Source organism: Hippopotamus amphibius, chromosome 3 (genome assembly GCF_030028045.1).
Source record: "Hippopotamus amphibius kiboko isolate mHipAmp2 chromosome 3, mHipAmp2.hap2, whole genome shotgun sequence".
Classification (NCBI taxonomy): domain Eukaryota; kingdom Metazoa; phylum Chordata; class Mammalia; order Artiodactyla; family Hippopotamidae; genus Hippopotamus; species Hippopotamus amphibius.
In genome coordinates this window covers 140,765,177-140,785,834 of record NC_080188.1, presented here as the reverse complement: position 1 = coordinate 140,785,834, position 20,658 = coordinate 140,765,177, and the positions used below count along the sequence as shown (strand labels likewise).

The following is a 20,658-nucleotide window of genomic DNA, read 5'->3' as shown; positions in this document are numbered from 1 at the left end:
AAAGCAAGCCTTCCTGGGGACAGTGATTGCAGTCTCCCTGCACACCCAGCCTTGGGCAAGGACCCAGAGACCTCCCATGCTGAGCTGAGAGGCTGAAGTGCTGCGGAAGAACGAGAGGAGGACAGAGCAAAGCCATGGTAAGCTTTTCAGCCTCAAAGATTTCCACATGCTCAGGTACAACCTCTTCTTGGGATGCAGAGGCAGGTGGCAAAGGACAAGAAGCAGCATATTTCATTTCTGGTTTTAAAAAAGCCAAAACTAAAAATGCTGAGTCTAAATTAAAAAGTGCTCCTAGCATCAATCTCTCTTCTCAGATGTGCTGATTTCTCCTCCTTGACTTGTCTCTGGTGAGGGGCTTGAAGAAGTACTACTATCTTGTTGAAATTAGCACTCTTGTGACTAAACACTACCTGAGAACTGATACACTTGAGAAAAGATAGTGTTAAGCTGTGAAGAAAATCTGTGGTTTGGTCATTTGAGTTGCTCAAAATGTGTTTCTTTTTAGTTGAAAAAACGTGAACTCCTTTTTTATAGTAATGTCTGTTTGGTTACCTAATTCTTTTAGGTATTTGAAGCATTGACCCATCACAGTCAAGCGTGAGATTTTAACATTAAATCTAGATATCAATAGTTCATTCAGGAGCAAAGAACACTTTAAAATCTAATATAGTTTCATCTGACAGCTCAGCAGATAAGCAGATCCAAAAAATTACTGAAATGTAGAAAAAATCAGAACAGTAACAATCAGCAACTTGAAGCTACAATATGAAAAAACAATAACATCAACTATGCATCAGTTTTGAGGCAAATTTAATTCTACTTTTTCACCCATGTCTGAGAAATCCCTTACCTCACACAGGGTTAGTAGACATAAGTGTTATACTTTGAACTTTGAGACAGTTGTAGGCACTTCCTCAAGGTGCTGTAAAATTGTGGTTTAGAGTATAAGTCTGAGTACAGTTTTGTATCTTATTTGCAGATATTTCCATGGAAATGTCAGAGCGCTCAGAGGGGCTTATGGAATGTCTTTAAGCTGTGGGTCTGGACTGTGCTCTGTTGCGGTACGTGATGATCCTTATATATTGCTAAGCTTTTTAAAAAACTTATGCTCATTTTTTGCGTATACATCCACCGGGTGTACACAATCACAGGTAAAATTATTAGGTAGATAGCTACCCCTCCACAGACATCTCTTTTCTTCCTCTCACCTTTAATACTTCCCCAGAAAACTCCTAACCTTGCCCCACTCGTTGCTGCAGGGCTTAGTTTATGACATTCTTTACTCATTAATCATAACTGTTTCCCAGTTCTCTGCATATTTTTGATATGTTTAATTTGATCAAGATTAATTGTGTTTTCTTTGCACCTGTTATTCCTTGCTCAGAATTCTTAGGAAACTATAAAAATTGGGTCTGTATTGTCTTTGGTATTTCTCCATAGTATTTGCCCTACACAGTGAAAACTCAGCAAATGGTGATGGCTGTGAAGACTTCTACCTGATGGTATAGTAGTGTCTGGCATAGATCACACCACGTTTAGAATGGCATATCTTATCATGGCGTCATTGTGTAATTATGTGTTTGTTTTGGTTTCTTCAAAGCCTTTATATTTGAAGCACCAATATGATTATTAAACACCATCAGTTGAGTACCTTTGTGTGCATAACATAATCTAAATCAATTTCGTAATCTTACATGATTTGGTTTTGTAACTTGTTCTTTTTTTATTATATAGTTAGATATATAAGACTTGGGCTGTGTGCTTTCCCAGAAGAAGCTCTTCCTATGGTAAAACATTATCTTTTTGATATAAAAGAGATTACTTACAAGTATGCCATTATTCCTGTTCTTATTTTACTTCTCCCTTAGAAACACAAATATTGGCCTTTAGGAAATTATCCCAGAATAAAAAAGTGGACAATAAATTTTAGAGTTATATGATGTTATACTTAAATTAACTTTAAATGATTGAAAGCTGCTAAGAAAAAGAAATATGAATATCTAAAATATGTTGGTTAAATTTTACTTAAAAGAATTTTGAGAAAAAATATTTCATGAAAATAAATCTAGAAATCCACCAAATTCATCTAAAATAGAGCTATGAGCAAAAGTGTTCTATATTATGGTGAAAAGTGATTAGGACTAGAAGTTCTAGGTTCTACATCAAATTTGCAAATGACTAATTTCATAACCTCAAGAGGGTAATTTACACTCTTGAGGTGTCAGCTTCCTCGTCTCTGGCAGGCTCAGCCTGGATTAGTACTGGGCTCTTTTCAGCTATAAATGTGAGGCTACATAGTTCACGCTGATGTCTTTCAGATTTCTTCGCTCATCATGGAACCAACTGCTGGACTTACCATTATTCTAAAAAAGCCATGACCTGGGAAAAGGCTAGACTGTTCTGCAGAAATAATTACACAGATTTAGTTGCCATACAAAACAAGGGGGAGATTGAGTACCTGAACAAGACGCTTCCCTACAATCCTAAATACTATTGGATAGGAATCCGGAAGGTAGAAGGGGTATGGACTTGGGTGGGAACCAACAAATCTCTCACTAAAGAAGCAGAGAACTGGGGCGATGGGGAGCCCAACAATAAGAAGAGCAAGGAGGACTGTGTGGAGATCTACATCAAGAGGCAGAAAGACGCAGGAAAATGGAATGACGACGCCTGCCACAAAGTGAAGATAGCCCTCTGCTACACAGGTAGGGAGTGACTAGCCTGCTGCTCCGCTCAGGGAGGGCACAGTGAAGACAACGATTGCTCTAACGCCATGGAAATCTGGGGGAACACAGCAGTTGCTAGAACATTCTGAAATAAGTCCAATCCTCTAAATAAACTTGCATCATGTCATTTCCGAGCATTTTTTGGTGAGTGAGGCTAGTCCCTATACCCAAAACCTATACCCCTGAATCAATTTACATTAAGATGATAAATATATGTGGAAAGTAAGGAGAAAGAGCTAGACAACCAGTGTCCCTGAAAATAAGGCAGGAAAGTGAAGCAGAGAGATGGGCCCAGCCAAGATCTTAGGCTTAATGTCACCTATTTTCTCCTTGTAAAGTAGGCGGCCTGGTGCTATATGTTTCCTTCTTGGCCTAATCTTTTATAATTCTATATAATGAAACTCTGCAGTGTTTCATTATCTGTGGTGTATGAAAATTTCTGTAGAGACAATGATGACAGTTCCAAAGCAATCAGCATTTTTCCAAGTCATTTTTAACAGTGAAACATAGTTCATTTGGTCTCCTATAAATTGAACTCTCTAGTAATTTAGCAAGTTCAGATTTTCTAATCTTTATTTAGTACTTTCTATAAGGAAAGGAATTGCCAAGCTTGCTGCAGAAACAGTTGGGGTCAGGCCATAATTTGATTCATTTACATTAAAAACAAAGAAATGTCAAGAGTTTCAATGTATGTCACTAAGTTTCCCCCAAATGTTACAGAGTATTAGCATTAGTAAATTCATACTAAAAAAAATGTCTGTGGCTGTATGACAAGTGTATTACCCAAACAAAAATTTTAGCATATGAGTTTTTTGCAAAACATGCTATGAATGTACAAATAAAGTTTTCCTGTTAAAATAGTCACAGCCCCAAAGTTATCTATGCCTAAAGAAATGATGAGGAGTACTGAAACAGTATTCACCTTAATATAATTTCTGACCCCCCTTAAAGCTTCTTGTCAGCCCTGGTCATGCAGCGGCCATGGACAATGTGTGGAAATCATCAATAATTCCACCTGCGACTGTGATTTGGGGTACTACGGGTCCCAGTGTCAGTTCGGTAAGTCACTTTTGTTTCGTTATTTCTTCCTATGTAAAGTATTGTAGTTTATGGAAGTTGGTTGGGGGAAAATGATACTAGCCATTCTGAGAAATGAGAAGTTTTGATCAGTAGGCCTATGCTTACACAATATTGTTACCTTTCCGTAAAGATTTCATAAGTCAGCATGAAGTTTCAAGTCACTTCTCAAAAAATCTTTTTGACTGCTACAAAGAATACTGCATTGGGATAAAAGCTGTAGAGATAACAATGATGAAGCAGGCCGGGTAGATTCCTGCTGTTAAGAAATTTATCATCTAGCGAGCTTGTTGGGTTCATTAGAACTCTGAATCTGAAAGAAACAATACCATTTATCGTTAGGAGGGTGAGTTACCCAGAAGGTAATCTTGCTTTTTTATGCCATCCTCAAGACCATGACAGGGCAAGGCCAAAAAGAAAAGTTCACATAATGATATACCGTATCTGTCAGAAAATATAATAATAAATCCAACACATTTACTTGGGCTGGCATTTCATGGGATACAAGGACAAATCTACTGTAGATTCTGACCTTAAGAGATTTACAATTAACTAGTGGAAATTATACATGTATATAATTTAATTTGATGGAAAGCCAGACATGCTGGAGTCAGCCTGTAGAGACTGAAAACTGCCTGACGAAGGAATCTGGCCTTTATTTGACAATGAGAGGGCACTTAGTACCTAAACACCTGCATATAGGGCAACTATCCTAGAAGCAGTGCCTAAGATAGATTGGAGAACAAAAAGAGAAGATGGAGAGCAGCATTAGGAATCCATTAAAATCATTTAGCGTCATGGTGGTAGAAACAGAAAGAATACGTAGATTCAAAGACATGGAGTCTTTGACCTAGTCAACTCACTACTGAAAGAAACTTCAAGTCTTCTGATTGATATTGGTTGAGTTTCAAAACTATGTTTGAAGTATCTGGTGCATAAAACAAAATTATAATAAGAAAAAAAAGCAATGTTTGCAATGAATAGATAAAGAACTAAAGCCAAAATAAATTTAAATGATCAACCAACTAGAACAGAGCTGACTCATTTCATTCAATTCCTGAGCCATGACTCCTACCCAATATTTTACCCTCACTCCATTTCTAAATTTAAAAAAATTCTTATATCATTGGCATGCCCATGTCACTCCTTTTTAAACATTTTACTCTTTTTTGTGTGTTGGTTTCCATCACATCACTCTTTCCTGGTTTTCTTTCTACCTATGATCATTTCTCCTTGGTTTTCTTCATGGGTACTTATTCAAGCCCATACACTTACTGTTATTTCTCATCTTACATCTTTTGTCCATTGCCCTTTTAACTTTACGTGCCCCCTTTGGTCAAACCTGGCAACTTCTGTGGACTCACAAATCTATGTGAGCTTTGGATTGACAAATCTGTTTCCAGCCCTGAACTCCAAATATGCTAAGCGTAATCTTTGGGATGCCCAAAAGACTGAAAAATCAATCGTCTCCAGCCAGCTTTCCTTTTCGTATTCCTTCTCTCAATGTGGGTACCACCATTTATGTGGGTACTCTGGTATAAAACTCTCTCACCTCCCCCTACATTTATGCAAAGTAACACACTACTCATTTTTATCACTTACTGTTTCTCCAATTTGTCTTCTACTTGTTAACTCTACACCCATTGCCTTCATTATCTTCCTACTAGATTATTGCAGTCATTTCTGAGCTGAGTTCCATATGTTTAGCTCCCCTCAAATATATTATTCATACTATAAGCAATCAGATCAATTTAAAAAACTAAGTAAACATCACATATACGTGACCATCCACCCTTTAATTTCTACCTATCATTCATCCTTCAGGATGAAATCTAAACTCCTCAAGGCATAGAGTAATGCTTGGTATATAGCAGAGACTCATTAAATCAATGAAAAAGGGCATCTTGTCTTAGCTCCTAATCTTTCTTCCCAGTCTCATCTCACATCATCCCCTGCCTCCTCTTTCCTTCTAGTAACATCAAAACGCTTGTAGTTCTCCACACTTACCATGTTGCTTTGTATCTCATTGACTTGCTCAGGGCTTTCTCGTTCTGCACATGGCTAACCCTGTCCATTTGGAAAATAATAGTTCAGGGACCATTTCTTTTAGGAAGCTTTCTCTGGATGCGAAGACAGACTAAGCATTCCCATTCTGTGTTCCAATAGCTCCATATATTTCTTTCTCATCTATCCTACATTTGTTGAAGTCGTCAATTTACTTGTCTGTATTCCCCGGTAGACTGACAGCAACTTGAGATCAGTCAGTATCTTATTTATCACTGCATCTGTAAGACTGAGACTAGGAACTTGCTTGTGACTATGAACTGAATTGGACAACATAAGTTACTTTCATTTGGACTTGTACTGTATATAGAAAATATTAAAATTCTTCTAATTTCTTGAATTCATTCTTCATTGAACTCTCAAGAACAAGGTTAAAATGATGGCTCAAATTTGATAAGGAATAAGACACAAGAGTTGCAAAATTTGCCTAAATGATACGGCAGGGCCTAAAATGTGAAGAAGACTGAATTTCAAGTCTTAATTTGATCTATTACCCCACCAATCAGACCAAGGAAGTAGACACACTTTCTGGGGAGGACAGTCAAAATCAGAAGAACTAAAGTTCTGGAAACTGAGATACAGGGGTGAAGACAGAATCCAGGCTAAGATGCTCCCTAAAGCTTTTATCTTCTCCCCTTGTAAAGATGACCAGTCATGGACACCCAGTCTTTCTCCGAACTTTCGGCTTTCAACCCTCTAGTATACTCAGGGGCTCTGATATGACAGTTATTTCCAAACTGAGGTGGTCATTCCCACTTACCTATCTATGTTTAAAAGGTCTCGCCCCAGGTAATGCCAAAGATAATAAGATTAGCTAATGTTTAATTAAAGCTTCCTATGGGCCAGGCTCTAAGTCCTGGACTTAGCATTAAATTATATAATTCCCACGCCAACTTTAGGAAGTCAATACAATTATCATTCTCCCTCTTTTATCGATAAAGAAGCTAAGCTGGAGGGGTTACGTCACCTTGCTTAAAGGCACTTGGTTATCAAGTATCAGAGCTAAGATTCAAACCCAAACATCAGGGCCCTGTTAACACTGCCCAATGTATTTTTTTTTTTTTTTTTTGTCTTATTGAAGTGACTCAGTGTGAGCCTTTGGAGGCCCCAGAGCTGGGTACCATGGCCTGTACTCACCCTTTGGGAAACTTCAGCTTCACATCACAGTGTGCCTTCGAATGCCTTCAGGGGACAGACATAATTGGGATTGAAGAAATTACTTGTGGACCACGTGGAAGCTGGTCATTTCCAAAACCAAGCTGTCAGGGTGAGTAACTGTTCAAACTAGAGGCTTTGTCATGGCAATCCTGGGTTTATAAACTAAGAAAATGCAGTAGAGTCTTGCTAAGAAGTCTGTATCCTCTTTTGAAGCATAATTTAACCTAACTTAGATTATACTGTGATGCTTTCCAAAGAGGGTATTGTTACTAATTAAAAGAAAACCACAAACCAAAATAACAACCAAATATCCCTGAGACTATGTCACAGAATTTTATATATGTGTATATGTATATATATATATAAAATTATCAGCAATATAAAATTATCAGCAATTCAGTGTGGTTTTACTGCATTTTTATTTTATTTTTATTTTTCTCATTGCTATGGCATAAATAAACAGTCTTGCTGAACCGCAGTTGAATTTTTGTTGTTCTCTCCTTTCAATAACACCTATTTTATGTGGTGTCCTATTTAACACCAAACAATTTCCTTCTTGAGGGTAGGGGGTGGTTAGAGGTCTTTTTTTTGATTGTTTTATTTGGTTTATTCTTAAAATCACTTTTTACCTTTTCTCCTCCAAGAACTCTCAGGAGAATAGAAAATTCTGTGAAAAACAAAAACACAATCTCTTGATCTTTTTTTCATTTGAAATATGGTGGTTTTTCTTTCTTTCTTTCTTTCTTTCTTTTTCTTTTTTTCTTTTTTACTTTCAGGAAGATTATCCCTTTAGGGGAAAAAACTGGTGGTGTCTAAACTTGTGAAGTTTTGGTTACATTTTCTACATTTATGCTTTTGACTCACTAGTTTAAGTGGTTTAATTCTCAAAAGAACTAACCAAATCTTTTTTTGAAATCATAGAACTAATTGACCAACTTGCTGAATTTTACAAAAGTTGAGGGACTTGCTTCAGAGAATGGGGACGTTTTTCAAAACTGCTTGGGTAGACTTTAGAGGAGGTGAAAGGGTGGAAATTCTCTACATTCATTGATAAAGCACCATAAGAGCTCTTGAGGCCAAGGCCACGTAGCGTGGCACTTCCAGCAGAGCCGGAGAGTTACCAGGGCTGGGCCAGCAACCTGGAAAGCCAGCCCTCCCTTCCTCTCCTCAATGCCCCCCTGCCCACCCAGGGCTTTCTCTGTTCTCTTGGCTTCACCTCTGACTCACCACTCTCCATCATTCTCAAGAAAATAAAGTCTGGAAGCATCATCAGAAGTAATTTCTAGAAATTAGCAATGTCTAGATTTATGTCAATGGTTCCACAGTTGAGTTAGGCAGTTTGGCTAAAAACTTTTCATCATGGGAGGGTCTCTGCTCAGAAATATTGATTTTTTTTTTTTCTTTTTCATTGAAGTGATTCAGTGTGAGCCTCTAACAGCACCCGATTTGGGAACCATGGACTGTACTCACCCCCTGGCCAACTTTGGCTTTACCTCTATGTGCACCTTCAACTGCTCAGAAGGAGCTGAGTTAATTGGCGAAGAGAAAACTGTTTGTGGATCATCTGGAAATTGGTCCAGCCCTAGTCCAATATGTCAAAGTGAGTAAGTTTGTCCCAACATATTAAAGACTTAAAGAGGTAGCTAATGAATAAGCAGATGGTGGGGAGAGATACCATAAACTTTTAAGTGTATTTTGCTAAATGTGTGTGGCTTAAAAAATTGGTACACATTAATTTACCATAAAATCTTTGGCTGCTCTTGCTTCTTCCTTCAGTGACAGTGATTTCCTTTTTTTTTTTTTTTCAGCCAGTTCTTAACTCCTCCTATCTTTAACATCTAAACTCTCTGTCTCTACCGACTTATTTCTTAACCAGTTTTCTAATTCCACTACAATCTTACTTCTTTGTTAGTCCACTAAAATGTCTCTATAAAAGTCACCAATGACCCAAAGTAATGAATACTTCTCAATTATCACTAAGCTGATGCTTCCCAAATCTGTCTGTGTATAAGATGTGTCTTTCTCATCTCTCTATACTCTCCACCTGACACAGCACCTTGCAACAGATGCTAAATTAATCCACGTTAAATTAGCATGTGAAAGAACAGCTACCCGTGTCTGCCCCAGAGACTATCTATAGCAATGACAGAAGTCTTTAAATGGTAGGCTCTGTAGAAGCTATCAGAGAGATCTGTGGCCTGGGGCCAGGAAGTGGGCTAGAGAAGTGGGGACGTTGCATGGGATCTTTAGGGGAGGATTGTACATCAGGCTTATGGGGCATTTCCTTTTAAGCCTGTGCTAGTGTCCGTTTCTTCAACCTCATGCAGCCCATAGATGCCCTCTGTTTGGATCCTCTGGGAATTTGCCCCTCCATTCCATTATACATTTGGGTGTGGGGATAGAAGCACCTTGAAAGGGTTCATCAGAGTAATGTGAAGAACAAGGGACAGTCAGACCCTGTGCCAATATGCAAAAGTAAGTTTCTTCAGTTGGTGGTATCAGAAGATAGGTTTTTTTTCATATAAGTATTTTTTCAGTAAAAGTCCCCACACGAACTTAGTTCACATTTATAAGAGGATATATAGATGTATCCTTTTACTTTGTGAGGGAAATTGTAGGACAACATCATTTGAAAGACAGATCCGTGCACGTCCTTGGCATGTAACAGCATATGTATATGTCTGCACAGCTGCTTCAAAGCATTAATAGTTTCCTTTGATTGATAAGTTATCTGGTTCAGATCACTGGTTTTTATTTTTCCTGAAGTTGTGTTAGACTTTTTAGCTCTTCTGTGTGTTTGAGTCCCAACCATTGAACAAGACCATGGAGCTAAATACAATGATAACCACTTTTTGCCAAAATATTTAGGTACATCTACCAGGAATTCCGTGAATCCCAAATCTGAAGATTGAGATTCTATAGGTGCTGAGCTAAAAAAGCTGGTCTAGTCTTTGCCTCTGCTATAGACTTACCATGGGCTTTCCCATGTGGATTTCCTCATCTGTCAAACAGCATCAAATGGACAATTATTAGGAGATGTAAGGAGGAAGAAAGTTTAATGTCATAAGGCACTAAGGAAATAATGCTTGTGGCCTCATGGTACATGCCTTACTGATTTCTCTTGCAGAAGTGGACAGGACTTTCTCAGTAATCAAGGAGAGTGACTACAACCCTCTCTTCATTCCGGTGGCTGTCATGGTTACCGCATTCTTTGGGTTGATATTTATCATTTGGCTGGCAAGGAGATTAAAAAAAGGTATGTGAATTTACCTTCATATTAAATAATACAACTTTAAAGTGGAAAAAAACACAGAAACCCACAGGAAATTAAGTATGAGAGCTTCAACTAAAGCAGGATACCAAGCTCTGGGTTCTATAGACATCAGTCCATCAGTCCCTGGAGATGTGTGAAGCAGCCCAGAACACACTTTCATTAAAACAAGTTGGCTGATTTTTGCATTTCATCTGACAAATCTTTAAAAAATGCCTACTATCTTCAAGGCACTTTGCTAGGGTGTTAACAGACAATTGAGAAATTTTAATTGTTCTTTGCTATTATTTAATTCTAAAAAAAAAAAAAGGATATGTAATCTTGTCCTATAAGAGCCCACATGCTTTTGATTTCAGTGCAATTCCACTAGGAAGTGAATCTAATGTCCCATAACGTTTTCAAAGCACAGCTCCCAAATATCTAACCTTGTCAAGAGTCTGGCTTCTGACATGTGGGAGTTGCATTGTCCCACATTTTTCCCCCAGTGTCTATTCATCAAGGTCACAGCTTTAATCAAATGCACCCCATACTCATGCCTCCCCTCTACGATAGACTGGAAAAGAAAAGGGAATAAGAAGGGCTGCCTCAAGAAACTAGTATGTGCTGCTTGGAATAGTAGATGAAACACTATCAGAGAAGAACAACAGCATCACTCTCCTCACCTCCCTCCTGAGTGTGTCCAAACCCTCAAGTGGGACCAATATGCCAGTTACAGGCCCAGAGTCAGGCAGGCCTTGGGTATGTGCTGCCACATTTGGCCAAAGTTGTCAGGCAGAAACATTCAAGATTATGACATGTATGGACATTAGGCAGCTTTAAAGAAAACTCTGCTTCAAGTTCAGGGGCCACTGATGACCTCAAAACAACTGCTAACCAACTGCTCTGTGTTGCCTCTATGGGGTCAGTTGATTGCCACTTTAATTTCACTTCTATCAAATTAATTAGTATGTGTTCTATTCCATGAATATGGTATGTAAAGGCTGCCCCACCACCCATTCTCACTGGCAATTGCAGGAATATTATCTACCAATCCTTAATGGTCTTATGCTATGACCTGATCTTTCATTCCAAATTTAAGACTAGAGTAAAAGATTAGTTTTATAACCAACCCAGAAACACAACGGTGGTGGTGGCGGGGGGAGGTGCTGTTGACGTGAAAAAACTTCATTAATTGTAAGGTGAGAGCTCTGAGCAGTTAAAATGTCTCTGCTTCTGCTCTTGGAACTTCTGCTAAGATTGGATCCCACTGTCTTATAGTACCATGTTATGTACTTAAATATTGCACTAAGGCAAAAGAAGGATGAGATTTTTCTCCCAGTGTTGATATCCTTTCCACTGAGACTTAAAGCCTGCCCCCAATCATCTTTTCTTTCCTCCTGCCTTGGGCAACATGGGCAGAAGTGAGGGGGTAGAGAATAGAGTGGATAATTATGCTCCACCCTCTGGGATAAGAGGGCTGTTATCTAAATAACCATTACGGATTTGGGGGCTGGGAGTCACCTTAGTAAGGAGCCATTCCTAAATTCCAAAATCTTTTAATAAATGTTAGTAGAATAAAAAGGATAGAGTTGAAGTCATGTGCATTTAGTGGTGGGGTATGGGAGGCGGGGTGCTGCCTAAGGCTGTTATAAGCAGTGGTGAGAAAAGCAGTGGGGTTGTTTTCAAATTTTTTACCTTGGAGTCATTTCTGTACAAGATCTCAAACTGATAGCTTGAAAAGTGCATGCCCCTACTGTGGGAATCAGTGTGGGGCAAACAGGAAACAGATAACGGGCAGTTAGGCTAGTTACAGTTATGCCAACAAAGAGCGCAAGAGAACAGAAGCCCCACAAGGTCACTGACTTTATAGGAAAGTCAGGGTATCTTTAATCTCACACTAAACAGTCTTCATTTGTGAAATATTTTCTGATAGCTCCAACTTTCAAGTGACTTTGTCTTCTAAAAATTTTAGTTGTGAGTTAGTTCTTTGAAACATGAAGGATAATTATATAACAATTATTAGAAATGATGGATAGGTTCCCAGGCTAAACCCCTAGAGCTTTTCTAATACAATATAGCTGATGAATTTACAGGAACAGAAATCAAAACCAATATATCTACATGTATACACTATTCATCAATCTGAGAATTTTATAGGCTTTTGGGGTCCTGAAAGCTGGAAAAGGGGACAAGTGACTATTTAGAGCACAGTAGCCAGTGAAATGACCAGAATCTTGACCCCTGTCCTGTCCACAGATGGATCTTCTGAACCTGCACTTGGGCCCCTGACCTAGTTGTCTTAATACCCAGACTTCAGCTCCTTTTTTCTAAGAAAGGAATAAGGGTGGGCTCCAGAAACATGCCTCCCTGTGCATGGGATTGTCTCGAAATATTTTTTTTTCCCCTGGCATCATCATTCTCTGATTAGTCATTGTTACTGGCCCTGTTCAGTAACTGAGGAAACTGGGGCGATGATGTTTCAGGCCAGATCTCTAAAATTCCATATCAGCAGAGGCCGGAGTCAGAGATCAGACTACCATCCAGATATGCCCCCTAAAACCACTAGTCTTCAGATTAATAAGCCTCTATTTCTTCCCCCAGAAGAATTTTCCACCTGAACCTACACACAGGGTAAGAACAAGGCACAAAACTGAACACATACTCCTTGGTTCTCTTTTTCTTGAAAAAGAAACTCTCTCAATAGGAACTGATTCTTGCTCATGTATATGTTTTATTGTTCCTAAAAGAAAAATATATTCATATGAAAATGAATGGAATCTGAAAATCATTCAGTTTAATTCTCCCTGCTCAAGTGCTTTTGGCACATCACCAGCAGGCTAAATTTTGGAAGAAATAATTAAAATAGTAATTTCTAACATTTTACAGGTTTAAAACAAGAATCGAGCACTGTCTATGCTCTAGGCCCTGGCCTAAATACTTTGAATACATTTTATCAACTCAGTGAGGAAAATATAATTATCATGCCCTTTTCACAGATGAAGATATGGTAACTTAAAGAGAGGATAAGTAGGGGCTTCCTAGGTGGCGCAGTGGTTAAGAATCTGCCTGCCAATGCAGAGGACATGGGTTCGATCCCTGCTCCAGGAAGATCCCACATGCCACGAAACCAGCTCCAGGAAGATCCCACATGCCACGGAGCAACTAAGCCCGTGTGCCAAAAAAAAAAAAAAAAAGAGGATGATAAGTAGCTATTCAAAGACACACTACAGTTGGCCAAAAAGGACCTGGACCCAGATTGCATGATCTAGAGCTCTAGTTTACAGCCACAGAAATATATTGCCTTCCAGTGATTTTTTTTCTCCTCAAAAAGCTTTTTTTTTTTTTTTTTGCTTTTATTTCCTCTAGAGCCTAACCCTGCAGTTCATTAATCTGCTTATTTATACTCTGCTTTTTTCAAAAAGAATGTAAGATAGCTTACCAAATACATTCAACACAGCAAATTAAGATTAGTTTCAAAGTAAGACAAAGAAGGCCAAACTTTAGAATACCAAAAATAAGTAAGAGCCAGGGGTAAAGTTAGGATAGGAGAGGGTTTCGGATCCGGCTGAGTTTCCTTGCAGCCAGTCACAGAATGAAACGTAACCAGTAATGATATTCACTGTGTTTGTGAGATGATAACACAATCGTTACTGAGATGACGCATGTAGTTCCCACTACTGAGACCTGAGTGTAATTTCTCTTGTGGATTCTCACAGAGAAGATGGTGTGAGCCGTAACAATGCATTCTTACAGTCTTAGCAGCTGAGTCTCTTAGGGAAGAACCTTCAGGTAGGATGAGATGGCAGATCAGGATAAACACAAGAATGGGTACATGGGGCTTGATCATCAGAGAGTTCAGGCTAGACGTGTGTCTTTATGAGCAGCACAGAGGATGAAATGGTGCTCTGAGAAGCACCTGCATTCATGGATTTGTTCTGAATGAGTATCTACCTAACACTGTTCAAATTAGAACATTAAGCCAGTACCTCAAATCCCCTTAGACACCATGAGGTCCCGCTAACAAATACATAATACACTTCAAGAAACAGTTTGGAGAGAGGGAATCTCCCTTCTCTCTAAGTATAAAAAATTGAAATGGTTTTTCTGATGCCATTTTTCTCTTCTATTTTTAGGCAAAAAGTCTCGGAGAAGGTAAGTGTTATCAGCAAGAAGTTTCTACATCTGTTGATCTCTTCTCTACTGTCTGTAAGATACTTCCTGCTATAGCTAGACACATTAACTCCTTAGTAGGTGTTACGAGTACACGGCGTCTCATCCAAATGAAGTTTCCAGATAAAATAACAAATCTACTAATCTTCCTTAAAAGCTGCCAGGTTTTTTAGTGCTAGAGGAGCTGAATGAATGAATGAACAAGTAATGCCCTATTAAGAAAAGGTGGCTTATGTAAAGATAGCTTTTTCTGATTGCTTCTGAATTTTCTTTGAGGAATGGAAGCATTATGGTTTATTTCTTCGTATCCTGGCTGAACACGAGAGCAATGCTAAATACAGTATTCAGGAAACATTCAAGTCAACAAGTATTTATTGAAAAACTAATGAATCCCAGGCTCTAAGAAGAAGGTATAATTTCAGACACCAGGCCCTCAGCACCTAGCACAAGATGGTAATGACCTCTGATAAGCATAGACCTTCAGAAATGTGGGAAAGGTGGGGAACCTGAATTCTACCTACACCTTCCCCCAAAGAGGGGGAAGTTTTTTGGCTTGGTCTTGAACCTCAGATTTCTTCAATTGCAGAAACACATACATGTGAAAATACAAGGCAAGGCCCACCTGGCAGAAATGAGGATGGCAAAACATTTCTCAGTTTCAGGGTTTAGTGACTTGCTTTGAGGTTTTAGGAAGGAAAGTATAAGTCAAACGAACACTGGAGATGAGACTTTGGTGACAGACTAAGTACTCACCTAGACAACTGGGCACCTTTTCAAATGCTGGAGGAAATGAAGCAAGATGGTCCCTGAGGAGGTTGGTTTCTTGTTCCGGCAACCATCCTACCAACCACAGATTGTTATTGACGAGTTCTTAGTAGTTTAGTGAGCTTAGAATACAAAAGAAAAACTGGGGAGACAGAAGGCAATAGAGGACAATTATAAAGTAATTTATAAGCCATACCAAGGACTATGGACTCAATCTTGAGGTCTTTGGGTTATTACTAACCAGGGTTGAAGTAGGTGAATGTCATGTTGAAATTTGCACCTTGGGAGGATCACTCGGCATAAAAGCATGCAGACCTGGGAGTTGAATGAGTCTGTTTTGGAGGTATTTGAAGTTATTAGGTTAAAGCCAATGGTGCCTGTTAGGGCAATAGCAATGAGGATGAGTTCTGGAGGAGAATCAAATAAGTCACTATGGTTCTGATCTGGGAACTAGTGGATGGTTACCATAGCTACTATATTATTTACTGAGAAGGGAACACAAAAGAATGAGTAGTTTTGGAGGTGATGATCATGGGTTGTTTTGTACCTGTTAAGCTTTAGGTGTCTGTGGTTCAACCATAGTCTGTTGGTTCTATCTCGAGCAAAAGGGCTACCTTGGGGCAGAAGAAATGAATTTGGAGGTTCTCATATTGTAGGAGGTAACTGTATCTCAGGAGCAGATATGATTGCCCAGGGAGTATGTGTAATGTGAGAATGGAAGAGGACGTGGGCGAGAGGGTGGGAGCCAGAGGAAGGTCAATATCAAGTCAGCTAAGGTGAAGGAGAATGGGAAGAGGTTGCCAGAGATGTAGAAGGAAAATGAGGAGAGTATGGGGTTGTGATCCTAAGGAAAAAGGGAAATGGAAACTATTTCAAATACTGCCTGGAGAACTAGTAAGTTTCCACTGGATGTAATAAGGGTATCAGTAGGGGAATTGTTTTCAATGTTGAGGTCATGGCAGAAGTCCTGTAGCCAGGGTTTGAGGAATCAGTGGGGATGAGAACATAGAGGCAGAACATATACATTATCTCTTTTATGAAACTCACCTGGAAGGAGATGCGTCAGGAGGGGTAACTGCATGGGGACATAGGGTCAGTGAAGTTTTTTTTATTCTCTTTTCTTTTATTGCCCTATTTTCCATTAGATAGTGTAGATGGGGTCCTGACCCTTCTCTAGGCTGACCTCCCTATTTCTGTGGGCAGGAAATCCACAAGATATAAAGATTTCTTTCATGTTCACACCCACTGAGTGAAAGTCTTTTCTGGCACAATCTACCCAGAGCTGTTTTCTGGCCGCAGGAACCACCTGAGTTTTAATTGCCACTAGATGGAAGCAGATTAATTTTTCAGATGTCCTTGTGGGGCAGGAAGAGACGCTGGCAGGAAGAACATTAGCATTAAGTTAAGTATCATATTAAGCTAATTGCCACATTAAGTTTTAATGGTTCACTGATTTTTACAATGAACCATTGTAAAAATAATAGCTGTTTATTAAACACATTTGTGTTGGGAAAATGTTAAGCTTGACTGAGACACTAAGAGGAGTAAATCCTTGTGCCAGACCTCAAGGAGATTATTATCTAGTTGAGAAATTAAGACAGAAAAATAGAAAAAAAATTGAGAAAAATAACAGCAGAATATGGTAATGGCCAATGAATTCTGTATTGAAGACAAGACTTCTTCAATACAGAAGATGTTTGGTGATCACAGAAAACTTAATAAAGAATATGGAACCTAGGTTGGTTTTTGAAGGATGGATAGGATTTAGGTATATGGACAGAAGCAGGGAAGGCAGTCTGGAAGAGGGAAATGATGTAAATGGTATAGTACTGGGACTCTGAAAACATTCAGGAGCCAGTGAGTAGAACCACCTAGAGCCCATGGTGTATTGAGGAACTGTGAACAGAAGTTGGAAGGGAAGTCTTGCCTCACCAACATGGGTCTTGAATGCTTCACCAGACAATTCTAGAAGGACCTAGCAAAGAACTATTTGCCCAGCTGCCTTGGGATGCTTCACATTTATTGGCCAAAGTGACTACAGAATCACAGAATTTTAGTTTTGGAGAGGACCTTGGTGTTCAAACTCTCTTGATAATTGAGCTAATTAAATCACTTTCCTATAGTGCCTGAGCTAGTGACAGAGTTAGTTACAATACTAACAGACATTTATCAAACATTAATTGCATGCTGTGCACTGTTCTGAGTGTCTTACATGTCTTAAATTATTAAAGATTGCCTACAAGCCTGTGGGTGTAGGTACTATTAATATTTCCATTTTGAGGTGAGGGAACGATAAACTTCATTAACTACCTGAGGTCGCTGAATAAATGGCAATGCTGAGATTTTCACCCATCTAGATCCAAAGATCATGCCCTTAATGTTTATGCATCTAGAACTCAGGTCTCTTGATGCCCAGGTTGGAGTTGTAAGTCCCAGCCACCTTCCTCCTCCAGTAGTGTAATTTCTTTTTTTTTTTTTGCACTGAAACCATTGTGTGATGGCACTGAGGAAGGGTGGAGTGGAAGAAGTAGGGTGTGTTTCTAAAACAAGCCAAAGGTAAAATGAACACTATCACACTCAACACCGTGTATCAGGGTTTTTTGTGTTTTTTTTTTTTTTTTAAGTCCTCGAGCTAACACGCATAGTCCTTCCTACTGATTCCTATTAGCGTTTGCTTGGTGAATGATTGACTCCTAGGGCATTTGTGGTTTCAATTCTTGCTGGGTTATTTTGACTCTTCTGCAAACTGGTTCTGCTTATCACCTCTTTTGGTTTCTAGAGTCTAAATTCTGCCTGGGTAAAAGCTACACCCAAGATACACAGGAAGATACAATGCCAACCTCAGGGGGCAGGGAGGGGGGCGGTATATGTGAAATTTTGTTTTCAGAAACATTTTTATCTCTGTAATTGGCAAGCACGCTTGCACCTGCTGAGCTGTGGTTTACCCTGGCAGTTCATCATGAGAGCAGAGTCTCAGAATCTGGTTCTCCCTCTAAAAGGTGTTAACAAGACATACCCTACTTCGTTCTCCCCCGTTCTTTCCAAGAATGAGACAATTGTTCTACACACACACATGTCATTTTTTTTTCCCACAAAACTAAATCTGTCATCTTCTCCTTAAATCACATCCCACCAGAATCAGGCACTTAGAGCTACTACTGTACCTTTCACGAGTTCTGATTTTCTCTGATTTCTCTTCCGTTTAAATATGTCTTATTCTACTTTTCTGACTCTCCACTGTTCAAAATCTATCAAAATGCCCTTCATACTCATTAGATCTGAAGATAAAGCTGCCAAAATTTCTCTCAGTGTGTTCTGCGGACCAGCTGCTTAAGCATTACCAGGGAGCTTGCTTTCTCAGGCACACCCAGACCTGAATCGTGGTTTTAACACCACGTCTGGGTGGTAAGCACCTGAAAGGGTGAGAAGCGTTGCTTTTGGGTTTTCTTCTCATTCCTGTGCTTTAGTGAATGTCCTGCATCTTGTAACTCATCTGAAAGATAGAGTTCCTTTACTCCTCTTCTGACCTGTAGTGACAATTTACCTTTACTACCAACACTTTTAATTTTTGCAATTTTTAAGCTCCTGAGTTTAATTTATTTTCTCTTTTCATTCAGCACGGATGATCCATATTAAACGACCTGCTATGAAAGGAAATTCTTGAGATACTGAAGTGTCACTGGATCCTTCAAATCCCTCCTTGAAAAGTTTTGCTTGGTGGCGTCTTCTACATTGAAGATGCAGTGTATCTCTTTCAGTGCATCTGAAAAGTTTTCAACCCGATCAGCTGCTCCTTCTGTTTCCATTTTGCCCCATCACCTCCCACCCCCAACTTTCAGTGTACAGTTGTGGGTTTTATAGCTCAGTCTTTTTCTCATGGACAAACAAGACCATGGGAAAAGGATTACTGTGGAATATAAATACACCGATTTCTCTCTCTCTCTCTGGACTCTGGCTTCCTGCTTCAGTTCAATGCTGTACCTGATAACATATACTTTTAAATACAGCGAAAATTTGATACATATGTAACTATAGGCTCAGTTTTGTTACAGATCACATTGTATCTCCCCAGCCCTCCAGTATACTGGGGGGGCATAATTCCTATAGAAAGTTCATAAAATTGATGTTACTCTTGCTTTTCAGCTCCAGTGTAGTAATGGGGATCTGCTCCTACTAGCAAAAGTCCTACTTGCTCTATAGCCCCACCTTCTATGAACAGAGGTCATCCTATTTAACTGCCTCCAGCCTCCCACCTCCTTCAGCCATCTCCCCCGTCTCTGTTGGCTGACTTGCATACATAGCAGCTCAAACAAAAGAAGAGAAGAGGAAGATAGCCTGCACTGTTGGGGTTGGTTTTTTTTTTTTGGTTTGGGTTTTTTTTTTTTTTTGGGGATTTGGGTTTTGATGTCTCTTTTTTATTAGCACCATCCAGATTTCTTGAATTCAGTGATTCTTTTATGACCACTCATCACCAGAATACCAGCTGCAGGCATCTGTCTGATGTTATACAAAAGAGTTAAACCAAGTAGAAAGAGATGCCTGGACTCCTGTTCAAATGCTCCTCCTTCCTCACCCCCAATCCTCTTACATATCCACCTAGGTTCTATCTGCTCTTTATGATTCATCTCAGGCACTCCGCACCCTTACCACTGTTTTCATTACTAGTCCTTAACTAATCCAACCTGTGGCAACCTCCCCTTCCTGGCCTCCTACTGCAAGGTCGGTCAGTAACATGCAATTTTGTACTTAAATACAGTTTTTTAAAAAATGTTACCTAGTTTGTTATTTTTAAAATTATCATATGTGTGTCTTCTCCCCAGTGAATTTCTACTCCCCTTTAAAGACAGAGATTGTGTCACACCCCTGGAATGTCTAATTCATTACTTGACAGTAAATGTGCATTCAAATAAATGAGAAAGAGAATACAGTGTACTGTTGATATCAGTTGCAGCAAACTCTCTCTCCATGGCATGTGATTACCCATACAGATATTTATCTAATGTCAAGGGCTGAATTCTTATAAGAGGATAAGGCCCTGTGTAAAAACTAGTTGGAAATACCTCCTTGTCCCATGGCCAATACAGCTTTCATACAAACTTCTACATGTTATGAGAATGATTTTTTGGTAATGATTACGTGTTCCTTTCCCAAAGCCAGCTCAGATTTTGCATGACACCAAGGCCTGTTGTAACAGATCCTCCAAGCCGTGCACCGTAAATTGAGGATGTGCCATTCACATTCATGTAACTTAGAATACATCCCTCAGAACTGTACAGTGCACAACCTGAACAGACTTACATGGCAGCCCTGACTGCAAGAGCTTATTCTGCTAAGACTCAGGATCAAAGAACACAAATGGAGGCAACTTCTTGGGGGTAAGATATAGACTTAAAAACACAATGCTATGTTTAAGCCCTAAAGCTATTATATAATCTTAGGAATTATGTC

The 20,658-nt window shown here is 39.3% G+C and overlaps 1 protein-coding gene across 2 annotated transcripts; it reads left to right on the top strand.

Annotated features, from left to right (window-relative positions):
- On the top strand, positions 1-20,269 carry SELL (selectin L). 2 transcript variants are annotated; one of them, XM_057727539.1, is made up of 9 exons: positions 1-137; positions 980-1,061; positions 2,319-2,705; positions 3,678-3,785; positions 6,949-7,134; positions 8,440-8,625; positions 10,153-10,281; positions 14,409-14,427; positions 18,828-20,269. In XM_057727539.1, the coding sequence occupies exons 1-9, from the start codon at positions 135-137 to the stop codon at positions 18,844-18,846; spliced, it is 1,119 nt and encodes a 372-aa protein (XP_057583522.1). In that variant the 5' UTR covers positions 1-134; the 3' UTR covers positions 18,847-20,269. The 2 variants fall into 2 exon arrangements, with proteins under 2 accessions (XP_057583522.1, XP_057583523.1); XM_057727540.1 differs by lacking the exons at positions 1-137; positions 980-1,061 and adding an exon at positions 1,740-1,787 and having other exon boundaries at positions 18,828-20,268.
- Positions 20,270-20,658: the final 389 nt, after the last annotated feature.